The 20,179-nt window shown below is 37.0% G+C and overlaps 1 protein-coding gene across 8 annotated transcripts in view; it reads right to left on the bottom strand.

Moving 5' to 3' along the window:
• The window catches only part of LOC128697585 (uncharacterized), a 103,753-nt gene that overhangs the window by 52,015 nt on the left and 31,559 nt on the right, over positions 1 to 20,179 (bottom strand). For 5 of the 8 annotated variants that reach the window (XM_053789408.1, XM_053789412.1, XM_053789409.1 and 2 more), the window contains exons 7-8: positions 14,123 to 14,314; positions 2,897 to 2,973 (exon numbers count right to left, since the gene is read on the bottom strand). In XM_053789408.1, coding sequence (XP_053645383.1) covers positions 2,897 to 2,973; positions 14,123 to 14,314 — 269 coding nt within the window. The remainder of the gene's footprint in view (positions 1 to 2,896; positions 2,974 to 14,122; positions 14,315 to 20,179) is intronic. The other 3 variants (XM_053789414.1, XM_053789417.1, XM_053789413.1) reach the window with 2 other exon arrangements.

Here is a 20,179-nt window from a genome sequence, read left to right as displayed (position 1 = left end):
AGAGAAAGTGGAAGATGACCTGGATAGATTGATGTTGTGGTCAAAGAAGTGGCAGATGCAGTTCAATGCAAACAATTCAAAGGTTCTAATCTTAGGAAAAGAAAAGAACTAGGGCACTTCTAAGTAAAATAATGTAGATCTTATTCCACTGAATGTGAAAAACTTTTAGGACTTATGGTTAGCAGAAATTTAAAAACAACAGTGCATAAATGTCAAAAAGCTAATAGAATTCTTGGCTTCATATTAAAAAGTGTAAATAACAGAAATCCTTAAGGTATACTTCAACCTCATATATCCTGGATAAGGCCTCATTACCATTATCTTATTTGGTTTTTGTCTCCATATTACAGAAAGGATATATATGTGCTGGAAAATTTAAAGCAGGATGACAAAGCTGATCCCATGTATCAGAAATCTTTCCTAAGAAGACAGACTGAAGGACTTAATTTGAACTCTCTGGAAAGATGCAGAGTTGGAGGATATAATCAACGTATACAAATGGAAAACATCTCCATGGGAAGTGGAAAAGAATTTTTCCTCCATAAGGCATGAGTGTTGTAAGAGGCACCTACAGTGCTAGGAGCAAGGGGCTAGTAACCCATTCTCCTGTATAAATTACTAAATTTAAAAAGAAAAACATAAATTTTTCATGTTAGGTCACCCTGCCTCAGTGGGATACAGCCAGATTATTAAAAAAAAAAAAAAAAGGTTATAATTATAATAATCCTAGGTAGTAGGTTGGTAGATAGCATCCGCCCAGTCTGTAATTGTTTTACATGATGGTAGGATTGCTGGTGTCTTTTTTTCTGTCTCATAAACATGCAAGATTTTAGGTACGTCTTGCTACTTTTCTTCTGTCTCATAAACATGCAAGATTTTAGGTACGTCTTGCTACTTCTACTTACACTTGGGTCACACTACACATACATGTACAAGCATATATATATATACACCTCTGGGTTTTCTGCTATTTTCTTTCTAGTTCTTGTTCTTGTTTATTTCCTCTTATCTCCATGGGGAAGTGGAACAGAATTCTTCCTCCATAAGCCATGCGTGTAGTAAGAGGCGACTAAAATGCCAGGAGCAAGGGGCTAGTAACCCCTTCTTCTGTATATATTATTAAATGTAAAAGGAGAAACTTTCGTTTTTCCTTTTGGGCCACCCCGCCTCGGTGGGATACAGCCGGTGTGTTGAAAGAAAGAATTATAATAATTCTAGGTAGTAGGTTGGTAGACAGCAACTGCCCAGGGAGGTACTGCCGTCCTGCCAAGTGAGCGTAAAACAAACCTGTAATTGTTTTACATGATGGTAGGATTGCTGGTGTCTTTTTTCTGTCTCATAAACATGCAAGATTTCAGGTACGTCTTGCTACTTCTACTTACACTTAGGTCACACTACACATACATGTACAAGCATATATATATATACACACACACCCCTCTGGGTTTTCTTCTATTTTCTTACTAGTTCTTTTTCTTGTTTATTTCCTGTTATCTCCATGGGGAAGTGGATCAGAATTCTTCCTCCATAAGCCATGCATGTTGCAAGAGGCAGCTAAAATGCCAGGAGCAAGGGGTTAGTAACCCCTCCTCCTGTATGTATTACTAAATGTAAAAGGAGAAACTTTCGTTGTTCCTTTTGGACCACCCCGCCTCAGTGGGATACGGCTGATGTGTTGAAAGAAAGAAATTATAATAATAAATAAAGTGAGGGGATATAATTATAATAATAAATAATGTATTGAAAATAGCTAACCAAGACAGGACTCATAGTAATGGATTCATATTGGACATATTTTGATTTAGAATTTTTTTTTCAACACATCAACCGTATCCTACCGAGGCAAGGTGGCCCAAAAAAGTAAGAAACACTTTCACCATCATTCACACATAATCAATGTCTTTAAAGAGGTGCCCAGATGTGACAGTTTAGATTTTTTTTTTTTCAACAAGTCGGCCGTCTCCCACCGAGGCAGGGTGACAGTTTAGATATAGAGAAGTAATGATTTGACAGCAGGGTAGTACTGTATATAAATGGAACAAGCTCTCAAACAGCATCACTGAAGCCAGAACTTTGGGTTAATTTAAATATGGGTTGGACAGGTACACGAGTGGATGTGAACCAGACCTGTCTAGTATAGGCCAACAGACCTACTGCAGTGCTCCTCTGTTCTTTCATTGATTTTGCTCAGACTCGACATACTCTCCTCATCTAGTTTTTGAAAAAAGAATCTGCATCAACATTCCTCCATGCATACTCTTTATGTTCCCATAAATTCATGCAACCATCTCCTTTCTGCACTTCCATACCATTTTTCAAGTTTCATACATTTAAAAAGCAGCAGTGCACTATTATGTACATATTTTTTTCAATGTCAATACACTATATATCAAGGAATACTTGTATGGTACAGTATTCTTTTAGCAATTCAGAAGTTGCTCAAGTTAAATATAATCTTTGTCAACAGAAATGGTCCAAAAAGATAATGTAACTATCTTAAGGTTTCATCTGGATCTTCATAGACAAAACAGAAACTACTTCCATCACTACAAATAAGTACTATATGTAGACTGTCACTTCCAATAAAAACAAATCTGCAACTTAGTTAATTTTTTCTCTAATTTTACCATTAGACAAGAGTCTGATACTTTGCTGAGTGTGTGATAATTAGCCACTGGTTGTAGCTAGAACCAACTGATCACCTCATCACTTGTCACTTCAAACCTCTCAGCTTCTATGTATCAACTTGGTGTTATATGTTAACACCACATGCTAAGAGAACACTCATTACCTCATTCCTTTATATTACAAGGAATTACCAACTCATTCATATTAGCCTGGATACTGGTTCTATGATTGACATATTATAAACACTTGAATATATTACTGTCCTTACCTCACAATAGTATCCCATCTTCCCTGGTTGGTCTTTAATGGATTTTACAGTGATGAAATTACCACCATACTCTTCCGCTAGAAAATAAACAAAAATATTACTATCTTATGTATAACTTTGATAAATATAGAGTCAATTTAATTAATTCCATTTATTGTGTATTCCTGAAATACATGCATATCTACTATCTTTTAAAATCCTAATATGATCTTTAAGTCTGGATTTTATTTTTCACTTTTCCAATAACAATACCTGTACACTGATTTATAGGCTCCATTATCAGAGATGATAATATATTTACACCTGAGAACAGACAAGTGTTTTATGTTCTATGTTTTCTAATGTATAAAATTCTGTTAAAAGATGAGAGGAATATTTTGAAGAACAGATAATTGGAAAAAGGTTTCAGGGAGGGAAGTCCTTTAAGAGATTTCCAAGATAGATGATGGATTAAGTAATAAGTCAGAAACACAGTGGACCCCCAGGTTATGATATTATTTCATTCCAGAAGTATGTTCAGGTGCCAGTACTGACCGAATTTGTTCCCATAAGGAATACTGTGAATTAGATTAGCCCATTTCAGACCCCCAAACACACACATACAAACGCACTTACATAAATACACTTACATAATTGGTAGCATTGGGAGCTGATCGTAAACCGGGGGTCCACTGTAGTAAGAGGGCTTTAAAAAGAACTTACAGGAAAGTTATATATAAAAAAAAAAGGATGGGGGGGGAATACAATAAGCAAAAAGGGGAGGACTACAATAAGTAAAAGGGGGGGGGAATACAATAAGCAAAAGGAGGGGGAGAAAAATACAATAAGGTTCCAGACCCCAGAACTGAAAATTGCTCTCAGAGTGCAAGAATTAAAAAAAAAAAAAAAAAAAATTCTCATGAAATGATAGAGAATCTTTTTCCGAAGGTAATGAAACCAAAAGTACAAAATTTGATGGAAAACCTACAGAATTACCATCTCACAAAATCAGCAGTCGCAGCGATATTTACGTATCAGCGATTTTGCCCACTTTGAGTCCTATTTTAGACCAATCTACTATTTCAGTCGACCAAACTCTTAGTCTTCCATTCTATCAACTGAGCACAAGAAATTGCCCATTTAACTATTTCAACTACTTAATAAAGTGATAAAAAATTGGTAATTTGGCCAATTTCAAACAAAATTTAAAAACCGCCAATTTAACCCTTTGACTGTTGCAAGCCCATTTCTGAAACTGTCATTCTATGTAGCAAAATTTTTTTGGAAAAAAAAAAAAAAAAAAAAAAAAAAAAAAAATACTTATGAAATGACAGAATCTTTTCTCAATGGTAATAACACCAAAAGTACGAAATTTGACTGAAAACATATGGAATTATGCTCTCGCAAAGTTAGCAATCTCGGTGATATATATGCATCAGCGATTTCGCCGACTTTGAGCCCTATTTTTGGCTAATTCCATTGTTTCAGTCAACCAAACTCATAGCTATTTCTTTAGAACTCCATCTTTTCCATCAACTGGGTACAAGAAACTGCCAATTTACCGATTTCAACTACCCAATAAAGTGGTCAGAAATTGGCAATTTGGCCAATTTCATGCAAATTTAAAAAAGATGCCAATTTCAAAATAGGGTCCAGAATACACAAAGCAGACATTCTTAGCACTACACTAACATATCCTCTGTTCATTAGTCACATCTCCAGGCCCCTCTTATATTACTCTTGCTTTCTATTTTGATTTTTTATTTACACCAAAAATAGAAGATTTACTGTTATCCAGACTACTGCATTATCGTAAAAATGGTATAAATAATATCAGTGCACTAGTGAAAGAATATCAGACTCCCCAGTTGATGTGTACTGGGCGTGTGGTATGATTTGCTTACTCTTGAGCATTGGTAAACATCGAACCTTTCCGCAATTTTGAACTCAATTTCAAGGTCGTTTTCACCGTGAAACTTATCAATATCATCTCTATTTCTGTAATATGTTTTACATTCTATCAAACGAGACCAAGAAAACAAGAATACAATTATAAATACTATACGAAAATACAACTCAAAGTCGGCGTTTTAATCCAAAAACATGGCCCGAGTTTTTTTTCTCATTATGCACTGTGTGCTGCAGGATTTTTTTTTATACAGTGCACACTGACCACACAGACCCATTCTCTCACATGTGGGCCTACCAGCTTTCTCCTGCTTGATTTGAAGCCGCTAGAATTATTGAGTATATATACGTCCGAAACACTGCCTCGTAAGACGTATAAATACGGCCGAAACAGTCAAAGGGTTAAAAACAGGGTACACAATAAACTATGTAGACATTCATGGCACTAATACATTTCCTCTGTTCATTAGTTACATCCAATGGCGGCTTGTCCATAGGAGCTGCAGAGCTGCAGTTCCCCTAGATGCTCACTGTCAGATGTATGACTTCATCAACCTTACACTAAAATAATTTTCAACTGACAAATATATTACAGGAAAAATCTGTTGTATGTTATCATTATTAAATTTAGTTTAATTTTAAAAATTATTACTTTAATAACGTTGATTATGCTGTTCTATAAAGCTTGCAGTCACGCAGTCCCCCCATTCTATTTTTTGATTAGCCGCCACTGGTTACATCCCCAGGCCTCTCCTTTTTTTAATTTTTCTTCACACAAAAAAATAGATTCACTGCTATGCAGACTACTACATTATTGTAATAATTGTACAAATAATGTCACTGCATTTGTGAACATGTATTAGATCAACCAGTTGGATGTGTATTGGGCAAGTGACATGTGTGTCCAATGGAATACTGGCAAAAATCAAATGTTTCTGCTTCTTTGAGCTCAATTTCAAGCTACTTCCAGTCTGAAACCAATCAAAATCATCTCTATTTCTGTAATATATCTTCCAAGCTATCAAATGATAAAAGAAACCCTCCAAAAATATACCACAAAGTCACTATTTTAAACCAAATACACGGTCACAGTTTTTTTTCCTCATCACATTCCTGCCCACTGTGTTGGGCAGGAATTTTTTTATATGGTGCACACTCACCGAATAGATCAGTCTTTCATGCCTAGGCCAAGATTTACTGCTAAATGCTTATCTAAGCGGGATGAGCTTATTAAGTACTAATGCAGTAAAGACCCTGACCTCAAAAGGGTTAAGTCACACGATCTTAGCTTGAATTTTCAATATTTTGCTGTTTAAATTTACTTTTCCATTTTCATTACGGCGCATCAGAGCAGAATTTGTTTCCACTGGTTGCATGCATTTCCATTAAGGAGCACCACAGCAGGAAGCCTGGAGGCCCCCACGACACATTTGGCAACTCACTTTTTTTTTTTTTTAGCAATGTGGGGGAGGGTATGAGGGAAGGTAAGGAGATGTAAACAAACAGCCTCCCATGCAAACCAATGGATCTGGACACGTGCCGTACAATGTTTGCTCAGTGCAAATCTTGGAGATGGCACGAGTGTTTAGTGTTTAAGAATCAATGATTTGGTCAATCTCAGACAAAGAGGCAAACATAAGGGCTTGTGCAATGAGTAATCCTCAATGTGATGCAGTGAAAAGAATAAGAAATAGGTCATTAGGGTTAAATAAAACAGAAGGGTTACTAAATGTGTAAGATGAAAAACAGAAAGAAACATGCTCCACTTGATGGCCTTACTATTAGGAAAAAGTCTTATACTATGAAACAGTGTGTGAGGAGAAAGGACACCCCAAAAATGAGTGCAAGTTCAGTTCTGGATGGTTTAACAAATTTAGAAAGTGGGAAGAGTGCCTCTGCTGACCATGCTGGAACAGAAAAAGTTCCTGGGTGAATTAGCTAACATTATCTCTGAGGATGGCAACAAATCTGAACAGGTGGTTAATGCTGACGAGACAGGTTTGTTCTTGAAGATGCCGCCATCTTGAATATATACCAGCAAATAAGAGAAAATTGCTTCTGGATTCAAGGTCCCTAAAGCCTGTTTCAGACTGTTTCTTTATGGTAATGCACCAGGAGAATTAAAGTGTAACCTGCTTACAGATCCAAGAGCGACCGAGGCCTTCTTGAGTGGTTCAAGCATCACTTTATTTCTTAAGTGATAATGTATTGGTCCTTGAAAAATTTTGTACTCGGGGTTCTTCTAATCCTTGATAAATGTCATAGTCATCCTTAACTCTGGAGGATGTGGAACCAGGTGTTAAGATTGTCTTTTTACCCCCTATACGATATCCTTGATACAACCACTGGACTGAGGAGTTATCAAAACATTTAAGTGTCAGCAACCATACAGTGTGGTGCAGACACTAGAGGTAGCAACTAATGAGACACAGTGGAATGCCAGAGTTTGGATGCAAATTTAAAATTGCAGATGCACTTCCCTGTGTAAATAAGCATGGAATCATGTACCAAAACTAACAATAAATAGTAATTGGAGAAAAATAAGGCCTAGTGTGAATGATTTTCTGGTTTTCCATTAGTGGAAATTCAGGTTCAGAAAACTGCTGATCTGGCATGGAGAGTGCCAGGTGAGGGATTTTAACCCCTTGACTGTCGCAACCCCCAATCCTGAGGTGTCTCCTGGTGTAGCAAAATTTAAAAAAAAAAAAAAAAAAAAAATTTCTTATGAAATGATAAGAGAATCTTTTCCCGATTGTAATGACACCAAAAAAAAAAACAAAATTTGATAGAAAACTGACGGAATTACGCTCTCACGAAGTTAGCGATCTCGGCAATGTTTACAAATTGGCGATTTCGCCCACTTTGAGCCCTATTTTCGGCTAATTCCATTGTTCCGGTGGACCTAACTCATAGCTATTTCTTTAGAACTCCATTTTTTCTATCGAATGAGTACAAGAAACTGCCCATTTACAGATTTCAACTACCCAATAATGTGGTCAGAAATTTGCAATTTTGCCAATTTCACAAAAATTAAAAAATATGACAATTTCAAAATAAGGTCCTGAATGAACAATGCAGACATTCGTGGCTCTAAAATTACATTTTCCTTGTTCATCAGTCACATCTCCAGGCCCCTCTGATATTACTCTTGCTTTCTATTTTGAATTTTTATTCAAACAAAAAATAGAAGATTTACTGTTATGCAGACTACTGCAATGCTGTAATAAGTGTACAAATAATATCAACCCATTCATGACTGCATATTAGAATGACTAGTTGGACATTTATTGTACAATTACATAATTTGTTTACCTTTGAACATCGGCAAAAATCAAACATTTCCCCTACTTTGAGCTCCATTTCCAGGTTATTTTTATAGTAAAACCAATCAAAATCACCTCTATTTCTACAATATGTTTTCCATTCTATCAAATGAGACCAAGAAAACGAGAATACACCCATAAATACTATACAAAAATAGACCACAAAGTCGGCATTTTAATTAAAAAAAAAAAAAAAAAACGGTTGGAGTTTTTTCTTTCTCATTATGCACGGTGTGCCAGGATTTTTTTTATATGGTGCACACTGACCACACAGACCCATTCTCTTACATGTGGGCCTACCAGCTTTCTCCTGCTTGATTTGAAGCCGCTAGAATTTATGAGTAGTATATATACGTCAAACGTGGTACCTCGTAAGACGTATATTTTATTTATTATTTATTATCACACCGGCCGATTCCCACCAAGGCAGGGTGGCCCGAAAAAGAAAAACTTTCACCATCATTCACTCCATCACTGTCTTGCCAGAAGGGTGCTTTACACTACAGTTTTTAAACTGCAACATTAACACCCCTCCTTCAGAGTGCAGGCACTGTACTTCCCATCTCCAGGACTCAAGTCCGGCCTGCCGGTTTCCCTGAATCCCTTCATAAATGTTACTTTGCTCACACTCCAACAGCACGTCAAGTATTAAAAACCATTTGTCTCCATTCACTCATATCAAACACGCTCACGCATGCCTGCTGGAAGTCCAAGCCCCTCGCACACAAAACCTCCTTTACCCCCTCCCTCCAACCCTTCCTAGGCCGACCCCTACCCCGCCTTCCTTCCACTACAGACTGATACACTCTTGAAGTCATTCTGTTTCGCTCCATTCTCTCTACATGTCCGAACCACCTCAACAACCCTTCCTCAGCCCTCTGGACAACAGTTTTGGTAATCCCGCACCTCCTCCTAACTTCCAAACTACGAATTCTCTGCATTATATTCACACCACACATTGCCCTCAGACATGACATCTCCACTGCCTCCAGCCTTCTCCTCGCTGCAACATTCATCACCCACGCTTCACACCCATATAAGAGCGTTGGTAAAACTATACTCTCATACATTCCCCTCTTTGCCTCCAAGGACAAAGTTCTTTGTCTCCACAGACTCCTAAGTGCACCACTCACTCTTTTTCCCTCATCAATTCTATGATTCACCTCATCTTTCATAGACCCATCCGCTGACACGTCCACTCCCAAATATCTGAATACGTTCACCTCCTCCATACTCTCTCCCTCCAATCTGATATTCAATCTTTCATCACCTAATCTTTTTGTTATCCTCATAACCTTACTCTTTCCTGTATTCACCTTTAATTTTCTTCTTTTGCACACCCTACCAAATTCATCCACCAATCTCTGCAACTTCTCTTCAGAATCTCCCAAGAGCACAGTGTCATCAGCAAAGAGCAGCTGTGACAACTCCCACTTTGTGTGTGATTCTTTATCTTTTAACTCCACGCCTCTTGCCAAGACCCTCGCATTTACTTCTCTTACAACCCCATCTATAAATATATTAAACAACCACGGTGACATCACACATCCTTGTCTAAGGCCTACTTTTACTGGGAAAAAATTTCCCTCTTTCCTACATACTCAAACTTGAGCCTCACTATCCTCATAAAAACTCTTCACTGCTTTCAGTAACCTACCTCCTACACCATACACTTGCAACATCTGCCACATTGCCCCCCTATCCACCCTGTCATACGCCTTTTCCAAATCCATAAATGCCACAAAGACCTCTTTAGCCTTATCTAAATACTGTTCACTTATATGTTTCACTGTAAACACCTGGTCCACACACCCCCTACCTTTCCTAAAGCCTCCTTGTTCATCTGCTATCCTATTCTCCGTCTTACTCTTAATTCTTTCAATTATAACTCTACCATACACTTTACCAGGTACACTCAACAGACTTATCCCCCTATAATTTTTGCACTCTCTTTTATCCCCTTTGCCTTTATACAAAGGAACTATGCATGCTCTCTGCCAATCCCTAGGTACCTTACCCTCTTCCATACATTTATTAAATAATTGCACCAACCACTCCAAAACTATATCCCCACCTGCTTTTAACATTTCTATCTTTATCCCATCAATCCCGGCTGCCTTACCCCCTTTCATTTTACCTACTGCCTCACGAACTTCCCCCACACTCACAACTGGCTCTTCCTCACTCCTACAAGATGTTATTCCTCCTTGCCCTATACACGAAATCACAGCTTCCCTATCTTCATCAACATTTAACAATTCCTCAAAATATTCCTTCCATCTTCCCAATACCTCTAACTCTCCATTTAATAACTCTCCTCTCCTATTTTTAACTGACAAATCCATTTGTTCTCTAGGCTTTCTTAACTTGTTAATCTCACTCCAAAACTTTTTCTTATTTTCAACAAAATTTGTTGATAACATCTCACCCACTCTCTCATTTGCTCTCTTTTTACATTGCTTCACCACTCTCTTAACTTCTCTCTTTTTCTCCATATACTCTTCCCTCCTTGCATCACTTCTACTTTGTAAAAACTTCTCATATGCTAACTTTTTCTCCCTTACTACTCTCTTTACATCATCATTCCACCAATCGCTCCTCTTCCCTCCTGCACCCACTTTCCTGTAACCACAAACTTCTGCTGAACACTCTAACACTACATTTTTAAACCTACCCCATACCTCTTCGACCCCATTGCCTATGCTCTCATTAGCCCATCTATCCTCCAATAGCTGTTTATATCTTACCCTAACTGCCTCCTCTTTTAGTTTATAAACCTTCACCTCTCTCTTCCCTGATGCTTCTATTCTCCTTGTATCCCATCTACCTTTTACTCTCAGTGTAGCTACAACTAGAAAGTGATCTGATATATCTGTGGCCCCTCTATAAACATGTACATCCTGAAGTCAAAGGGCTAAGATATGCAGGCAGATGACATCAATGAATGCTTGAATGATGATGATGATAAGGAACAAGCTGCAGTGGAAATGATGCAGGAATTAAATTCCCAGTTGCAAGAAGAGATGATGAGGATGAAGAACCCAAGCCTGAATGGCCAACAGTAACACTGCAAGAGATACACGAGTCACTGATAAACAGGCTTGATAACTGAAAAGAATCATGACTCATCTTGAAGCACTGTATAAAAAACTGCAAGGAAAAACAAACCAAAGGCATATAACAATCAACTGATGAAGCTCTACCAATATGGCAAGATTAGGTAGAAAATTAAGTAGAAAAATGTATTTTTTTTGTTTTTGTTTTAATTATGATAGTACAACAATTTGTTTGGGCTTTTTGGAGGTATGAGGAACACAACCCTATTTTTCCAATAAGTTTTTCAGTCCATAAATCAAGGAAAGCATTGGTAGCGCAGTTTTCAGGAACATAAACCAAACGACAAATGAATGTCCACTGTATGTAGAGGCAGCAGCCAGTGACCAAGTTATCATAGAAATGTTAATGTGTGGCAGTTTACAAGTTTCTGCTCAAGTCAAGTAAGAGCAAGAAATGAAAATTAGATAGACACAGCAACTGGAATAGTGTAGAGAGAGAATGCAAGAATTATAAAGCAACAAGTGTGTTGAATATGGATAGTAAATTTTAATGCAGAGTGGTATCCCAAAGGAATTAAATCTTCATAAAAGAATTAAAAAGATCATCCAAGGCAAAATTAAAGAACAAGATGGAATTATGAGGATGCAATATTGTGTTGAAAACGTTATTAAACTAAAAAAAGTGCTTACAACATTCATGAATATGAAGAAAGTGTGTACAAATAAGTTGACTGTCAGCATATGGAATGGAAGCAAGATTTTTTTTTAAGCAGTTGAGTTTTTCCTACAAGGATGATGGCAGATCATGTGGAATGAAATCTTATACACTGTATGAGAAAAACGGAGAAATGTACTGTCATGGAACAATGATAATGGATATTAAGTATTCAACGATTAACTTTCTTATTACTGTAAACTTTTAGAGAAGTGCGATATAAATTTCTTATTGTCACACAAGTGAGTGTTCTCAAATCAATTATTTTCTAATAATAAATTCCTTAACATGAAGATATCTTCTGCAAAGACATCATCAGATTAAAACAATTTTTTTATTTAATGTACTGGCTGTCTTCCACCAAGGAAGGGTGACCTAAAAAGAAAAACTAAAAGTTTTTCTTTTCACATTTAGTAATTTATAGAGAAGAACGGGTTTCTAGCCCTTTGCTTCCAATAATTAATTTTATATACAGTGTATTACTACCATAAAAAATACTTAAAACAATTCTTACAGTATATTCCATTCTACTGATGAATACATTATGTGTAATATCTAAGATCTTTTATATGCAAGTTGATGTGAAAATAATCAATATAACATTTCCAAAGCATTTTTATGGTAAGATATTTTATATACAAGTTCTTATTAGAACTTATTAAGACTTGGCTTATTTAGCAATGATTACTAAAGGTGTGTTTATTAATTTTTACTCTGTAAAAATTAGTAAGGCCATCACAAAATTTATATATTTCATTGATATTAAATAACACTAACTAAAGTTAGACTAACCTAAGAGTGTTTGGGTAAATATTAATTTTTTTTTAGCAAGGTTAGTTTCAATGCAAAAACTAAAGAATTGACTAGCATGTTAACTGTAATTATATCATTGCATAAAAATAAATATTAATATATTTATTTGTTAAAAAAAATTAATTTGTGCAAAAGAGGAATAACATAAATAGCAGTAAAATCAATTTTAATTTGAAAAAATCTACAAAATATTAACAAATAACTGTTTACATCATATTACTTGTTAGTGAGAGAATATGACTAAATAAGCTGCAGATCCCAGGACGCATTCAAGTAAGTCTGGATAACCTGCTCTAAATGATCATATTTGGTCTATAAGACTTCAAGTTTAATAGCTATTTAGTACTTGGATCAAATCTAGTCAGCTTTAGGGCCACTGCTAAAACAAGAGTACATCAAAAAACAAATTTATATATATTTTTTTCAGATTCAGTGACTCGTTGACTGAATTTGACTTAATCAAATTCCAGAAACAAACATGAGCACAATACTAGTGTAATATTTTATAGACGTAGTTTCGGTTAAGTCTATATAAAGATGAAACAATGAACTCAAGTACATGTAATTAGTATACAAACTTTATCTAGTCATAAGGCACTAACAGTTATTAAAACAAGCTTTTAACCCGTAAACGGTCCAAGCAGATCTACGTTCACATGTGTACTGCTACAAAAGTAGATCTACATTTTTTTTTACATATTTTCAAATGTAACAAAAAAAAAAAGTAGATCAAAGTTTTTTTATACATTTTCAAATGTAAAAAAACAAAAAGAAGATCTACTTTTTTTACATACTTTCAAATGTTGAAAAAACGTACACAGTGGACCCCCGGCTTACGATATTATTTCATTCCAGAAGTATGTTCAGGTGCCATTACTGAACGAATTTGGTCCCATAAGGAATATTGTGAATTAGATTAGTCCATTTCAGACCCCCGAACATACACATACAAACGCACTTACATAAATACACTTACATAATTGATCACAATGGGAGCTGATCGTAAAGCGGGGGTCCACTGTATATACGTTTGGACCGTTTACGAGTTAAAAGTGAAAAGCAGGTCTCCTATTTCTTGTGAGAAGTACTACAACTAAGACAACAGCTGAGTGCTCTACTACATGTACTACAACAAAGATCAACCAAACAAAAATCAAATGAACTACTATAATCAATTGAACTAGTATAATCAAATTTATTGACTGATGATCCAGATTCAACTAAAAACTAAGACGAAAAACGTAAAAAGCTTTTCAGTCAAAATAATACTATGCAAGCCTCCATCACAATAGCTGGAATTCAATTCTATTATTAATGGCTGCAACTCTACCATGCTTGTTGAAGGGATGACTTTTCCCATTAAAAACTTTATTAGGGTTACCAGTGGTAAGTAATAAACATTAATACACAACAGTACAGTACTATGACTTACCTAATTTTTTATTTTCCTCGGCAATAGAGGTGGTATCCTCCTCTTCGTCATCACATTCCATATTGTCATTCCAGTTATTTTTTTCATTAAAAGCATAATCGTCTTGATCTCGCCTCTGTTTCTTGGTGTCATCAGCATGCCCTTGAGGTGCGTCGCGCTTGTATCCTGCTGAAGGCCTTGTCCTTATATTCCCTAATATTACAGCATGGAAAACAGCATGGTCGTGTGTGGAAACTGTACATCACAATATGTACCATGCACGCCTTAATATCCTCATGCACTAGACAACGGCTTTTGCTAGGGTTTGTAATTAATAATGTAGAAATATCTGACTCTTATCTTCCCCTATATAATATTTATTAATTTTTTTTATAATAAAAAGATCTTCCTTTCAGTTTCAATGCTTTACCATTGCTAAAATTTGTGTACAGTATTATTTTTTTCATTAAAACCAAGCATTATGTGAAAAGTCATTTAATTAGTTTTTAGCTTATTAAATAGTACTTACCATTCCTTAACACATCAGTTTTTGTCAACAATAACAACAACTCTCAAGCATTTTTTTATTCATTCCCAGTTTAATAAGAAGAAATGCACACACACACACACTCACACAGAGCTTGCACATACCCTTTTAGCTGTTCTTTATAGTGTGGTAAATAGTGTATTGAACCTAGAAGCACTGATGCTTTAAGACTAAATAGTTCATATAACTTTCCAACATCCCAGAATCTTGTTTCCACACAATACCTAACATTTATTAACCCTTAAACTGTCCAAATGTCGATCTGCATCTACGCGCGTAGCGCTCCGACCTTGATTGTCTCCATTTGAAAGCATGTAAAAAAATGTAGATCTACATTCGGAGTGCTACACAAGCGAACGTAGATCTACATTTGGACAGTTTAAGGGTTAATACAAAAGGCAGGTCTCATATGTTAAATACCAACAGTTCATTTTTTCTCCCACCTTTAATGAATATTTACTAGTAAATGTTTCCCTTGGAGAAAATAGTCTGTAAAGATACAGTAATATGTATTTGATACAGTACAGTACAGTACTCACAAATGAACTAAAACCTTAGAAATGTGTCAAACCCAGAGCCATCTATGGCAAACAATAATATTCTATCAGAAAAAATGGAATAAAAGTCAAAGTGAAGAAAAAGAAATCAAATGATGGAGTGATTTATGAAAAGACATTAAGATTTACTAAGAGTATAACAAATATTTAAAAAATGTACAAGTGGTTTAGAATGAAAAAAAAAAAAAAAAAGTAAGACAGATAAAGGCGAGAATGCCTATCCAGAACCACTGTTGTGTCAGGGTGCCAAATCTTGACTTCTGATCAAATTTAAAAATCCCAGGTGCCACATTTAACAAGTTGCACCACATAGCTCCTAACCTTTAATTGAGCTATGTGTAGAAAGAGATTTGGTAATAAGTAATACATATTTTATGAAAAAGAGGATAAATAAATATACAAGGTAAGATGTAGCACGTAATGAAAGTAGTTTATTAGATTATGTATTGGTGGATAAAAGGTTGATGGGTAGGCTCCAGGATGTACATGTTTATAGAGGGGCAACTGATATATCGGATCACTATTTAGTTGTAACTACAGTTAGAGTAAGAGGTAGATGGGAAAAGAGGAAGGTGGCAACAACAAGTAAGAGGGAGGTGAAAGTGTATAAACTAAGGGAGGAGGAAGTTCGGGTGAGATATAAGCGACTATTGGCAGAAAGGTGGGCTAGTGGGGGGTTGAAGAGGGTTGGAATAGTTTTAAAAATGCAGTATTAGAATGTGGGGCAGAAGTTTATGGTTATAGGAGGGTGGGTGCAGGAGGAAAGAGGAGTGATTGGTGGAATGATGAAGTAAAGGGTGTGATAAAAGAGAAAAAGGTAGCTTATGAGAGGTTTTTACAAACCAGAAGTGTTATAAGAAGAGCAGAGTATATGGAGAGTAAAAGAAAGGTAAAGAGAGTGGTGAGAGAGTGCAAAAAAGGAGCAGATGATAGAGTGGGAGAGGCACTGTCAAGAAATTTTAATGAAAATAAGAAAAAATTTTGGAGTGAGTTAAACAAGTTAAGAAAGCCTAGGGAAAGTATGGATTTGTCAGTTAAAAACAGAGTAGGGGAGTTAGTAGATGGGGAGATGGAGGTATTAGGTAGATGGCAAGAATATTTTGAGGAACTTTTAAATGTTAAGGAAGAAACAGAGGCAGTAATTTCATGCACTGGTCAGGGAGGTATACCATCTTTTAGGAGTGAAGAAGAGCAGAATGTAAGTGTGGGGGAGGTACGTGAGGCATTACGTAGAATGAAAGGTGGTAAAGCAGCTGGAACTGATGGGATCATGACAGAAATGTTAAAAGCAGGGGGGGATATAGTGTTGGAGTGGTTGGTACTTTTGTTTAATAAATGTATGAAAGAGGGGAAGGTACCTAGGGATTGGCGGAGAGCATGTATAGTCCCTTTATATAAAGGGAAAGGGGACAAAAGAGACTGTAAAAATTATAGAGGAATAAGTTTACTGAGTATACCAGGAAAAATGTACGGTAGGGTTATAATTGAAAGAATTAGAGGTAAGACAGAAGGTAGGATTGCGGATGAGCAAGGAGGTTTCAGAGTGGGTAGGGGATGTGTAGATCAAGTGTTTACATTGAAGCATATATGTGAACAGTATTTAGATAAAGGTAGGGAAGTTTTTATTGCATTTATGGATTTAGAAAAGGCATATGAAAGAGTGGATAGAGGAGCAATGTGGCAGATGTTGCAAGTATATGGAATAGGTGGTAAGTTATTAAATGCTGTAAAGAGTTTTTATGAGGATAGTGAGGCTCAGGTTAGGGTGTGTAGAAGAGAGGGAGACTACTTCCCGGTAAAAGTAGGTCTTAGACAGGGATGTGTAATGTCACTATGGTTGTTTAATATATTTATAGATGGGGTTGTAAAGGAAGTAAATGCTAGGGTGTTCGGGAGAGGGGTGGGATTAAATTTTGGGGAATCAAATTCAAAATGGGAATTGACACAGTTACTTTCTGCTGATGATACTGTGCTTATGGGAGATTCTAAAGAAAAATTGCAAAGGTTAGTGGATGAGTTTGGGAATGTGTGTAAAGGTAGAAAGTTGAAAGTGAACATAGAAAAGAGTAAGGTGATGAGGGTGTCAAATGATTTAGATAAAGAAAAATTGGATATCAAATTGGGGAGGAGGAGTATGGAAGAAGTGAATGTTTTCAGATACATGGGAGTTGACGTGTCGGCGGATGGATTTATGAAGGATGAGGTTAATCATAGAATTGATGAGGGAAAAAAGGTGAGTGGTGCGTTGAGGTATATGTAGAGTCAAAAAACGTTATCTATGAAGGCAAAGAAGGGAATGTATGAAAGTATAGTAGTACCAACACTCTTATATGGATGTGAAGCTTGAGTGGTAAATGCAGCAGCGAGGAGACGGTTGGAGGCAGTGGAGATGTCCTGTTTAAGGGCAATGTGTGGTGTAAATATTATGCAGAAAATTCGGAGTGTGGAAATTAGGAAAAGGTGTGGAGTTAATAAAAGTATTAGTCAGAGGGCAGAAGAGGGGTTGTTGAGGTGGTTTGGTCATTTAGAGAGAATGGATCAAAGTAGAATGACATGGAAAGCATATAAATCTATAGGGGAAGGAAAGAGGCGTAGAGGTCGTCCTCGAAAGGGTTGGAGAGAGGGGGGTAAAGGAGGTTTTGTGGGCAAGGGGCTTGGACTTCCAGCAAGCGTGCGTGAGCGTGTTAGATAGGAGTGAATGGAGACAAATGGTACTTGGGACCTGACGATCTGTTGGAGTGTGAGCAGGGTAATATTTAGTGAAGGGATTCAGGGAAACCGGTTATTTTCATATAGTCGGACTTGAGTCCTGGAAATGGGAAGTACAATGCCTGCACTTTAAAGGAGGGGTTTGGGATATTGGCAGTTTGGAGGGATATGTTGTGCATTTATTTATTTTATTATCACACCGGCCGATTCCCACCAAGGCAGGGTGGCCCGAAAAAGAAAAACTTTCACCATCATTCACTCCATCACTGTCTTGCCAGAAGGGTGCTTTACACTACAGTTTTTAAAACTGCAACATTAACACCCCTCCTTCAGAGTGCAGGCACTGTACTTCCCATCTCCAGAACTCAAGTCCGGCCTGCCGGTTTCCCTGAATCCCTTCATAAATGTTACTTTGCTCACACTCCAACAGCACGTCAAGTATTAAAAACCATTTGTCTCCATTCACTCCTATCAAACACGCTCACGCATGCCTGCTGGAAGTCCAAGCCCCTCGCACACAAAACCTCCTTTACCCCCTCCCTCCAACCCTTCCTAGGCCGACCCCTACCCCGCCTTCCTTCCACTACAGACTGATACACTCTTGAAGTCATTCTGTTTCGCTCCATTCTCTCTACATGTCCGAACCACCTCAACAACCCTTCCTCAGCCCTCTGGACAACAGTTTTGGTAATCCCGCACCTCCTCCTAACTTCCAAACTACGAATTCTCTGCATTATATTCACACCACACATTGCCCTCAGACATGACATCTCCACTGCCTCCAGCCTTCTCCTCGCTGCAACATTCATCACCCACGCTTCACACCCATATAAGAGCGTTGGTAAAACTCTACTCTCATACATTCCCCTCTTTGCCTCCAAGGACAAAGTTCTTTGTCTCCACAGACTCCTAAGTGCACCACTCACTCTTTTTCCCTCATCAATTCTATGATTCACCTCATCTTTCATAGACCCATCCGCTGACACGTCCACTCCCAAATATCTGAATACGTTCACCTCCTCCATACTCTCTCCCTCCAATCTGATATTCAATCTTTCATCACCTAATCTTTTTGTTATCCTCATAACCTTACTCTTTCCTGTATTCACCTTTAATTTTCTTCTTTTGCACACCCTACCAAATTCATCCACCAATCTCTGCAACTTCTCTTCAGAATCTCCCAAGAGCACAGTGTCATCAGCAAAGAGCAGCTGTGACAACTCCCACTTTGTGTGTGATTCTTTATCTTTTAACTCCACGCCTCTTGCCAAGACCCTCGCATTTACTTCTCTTACAACCCCATCTATAAATATATTAAACAACCACGGTGACATCACACATCCTTGTCTAAGGCCTACTTTTACTGGGAAAAAATTTCCCTCTTTCCTACATACTCTAACTTGAGCCTCACTATCCTCGTAAAAACTCTTCACTGCTTTCAGTAACCTACCTCCTACACCATACACTTGCAACATCTGCCACATTGCCCCCCTATCCACCCTGTCATACGCCTTTTCCAAATCCATAAATGCCACAAAGACCTCTTTAGCCTTATCTAAATACTGTTCACTTATATGTTGTGTATCTCTATACATATATGCTTCTAAACTGTTGTATTCTGAGCACCTCTGCAAAAGCAGTGATAATGTGTGAGTGTGGTGAAAGTGTTGAATGATGACGAAAGTATTTTCTTTTTGGGGATTTTCTTTCTTTTTTGGGTCACCCTGCCTCGGTGGGAGACGACCAACTTGTTGAAAAGAAAAAAAAAAAAAAAAAAAAAAAAAAAAAAAAAAAAAAACTCTTTCATGTAGAATTACTCCCAGTTTCCTTGCTTTTTGTGGAAGGTTAACACATTTCCTCTCCAGAAAATCCATCCTCCATACTGACCAGTATGCCAACAAGTTATCATTTTGCATTACAGACAACCCACAGGCAAAAACTGTTTTTTTTTTTCCTTTAAGAAAACAATCTTGTCCCCAAAAAATTTTCCATCTACAATTATACCTATTTAATAACATACAATATACAGCACAAGCATCTACTGCAAAGAAATTTCTATCTCTGGCTTGCCTTGTACACTCAGAAACCCAACTACATTTATGTCCCTTACACCTCCAATTGTTACATTTGTAACAAGAAACAAACAATACTGCATAGACATGTATGTCAGAGTCAGTAGTTGAGATTTTTCTTGAAGTATGAGAGAGAGACTGTTGAAAGCCAACACCAAATAAAAATGCATTAACAGAAGTGGATACTAAGAAA

The sequence above is a fragment of the Cherax quadricarinatus genome, chromosome 44, assembly GCF_038502225.1.
Source record: "Cherax quadricarinatus isolate ZL_2023a chromosome 44, ASM3850222v1, whole genome shotgun sequence".
Taxonomy (NCBI): domain Eukaryota; kingdom Metazoa; phylum Arthropoda; class Malacostraca; order Decapoda; family Parastacidae; genus Cherax; species Cherax quadricarinatus.
This window is presented reverse-complemented; position numbering and strand designations above follow the sequence as displayed.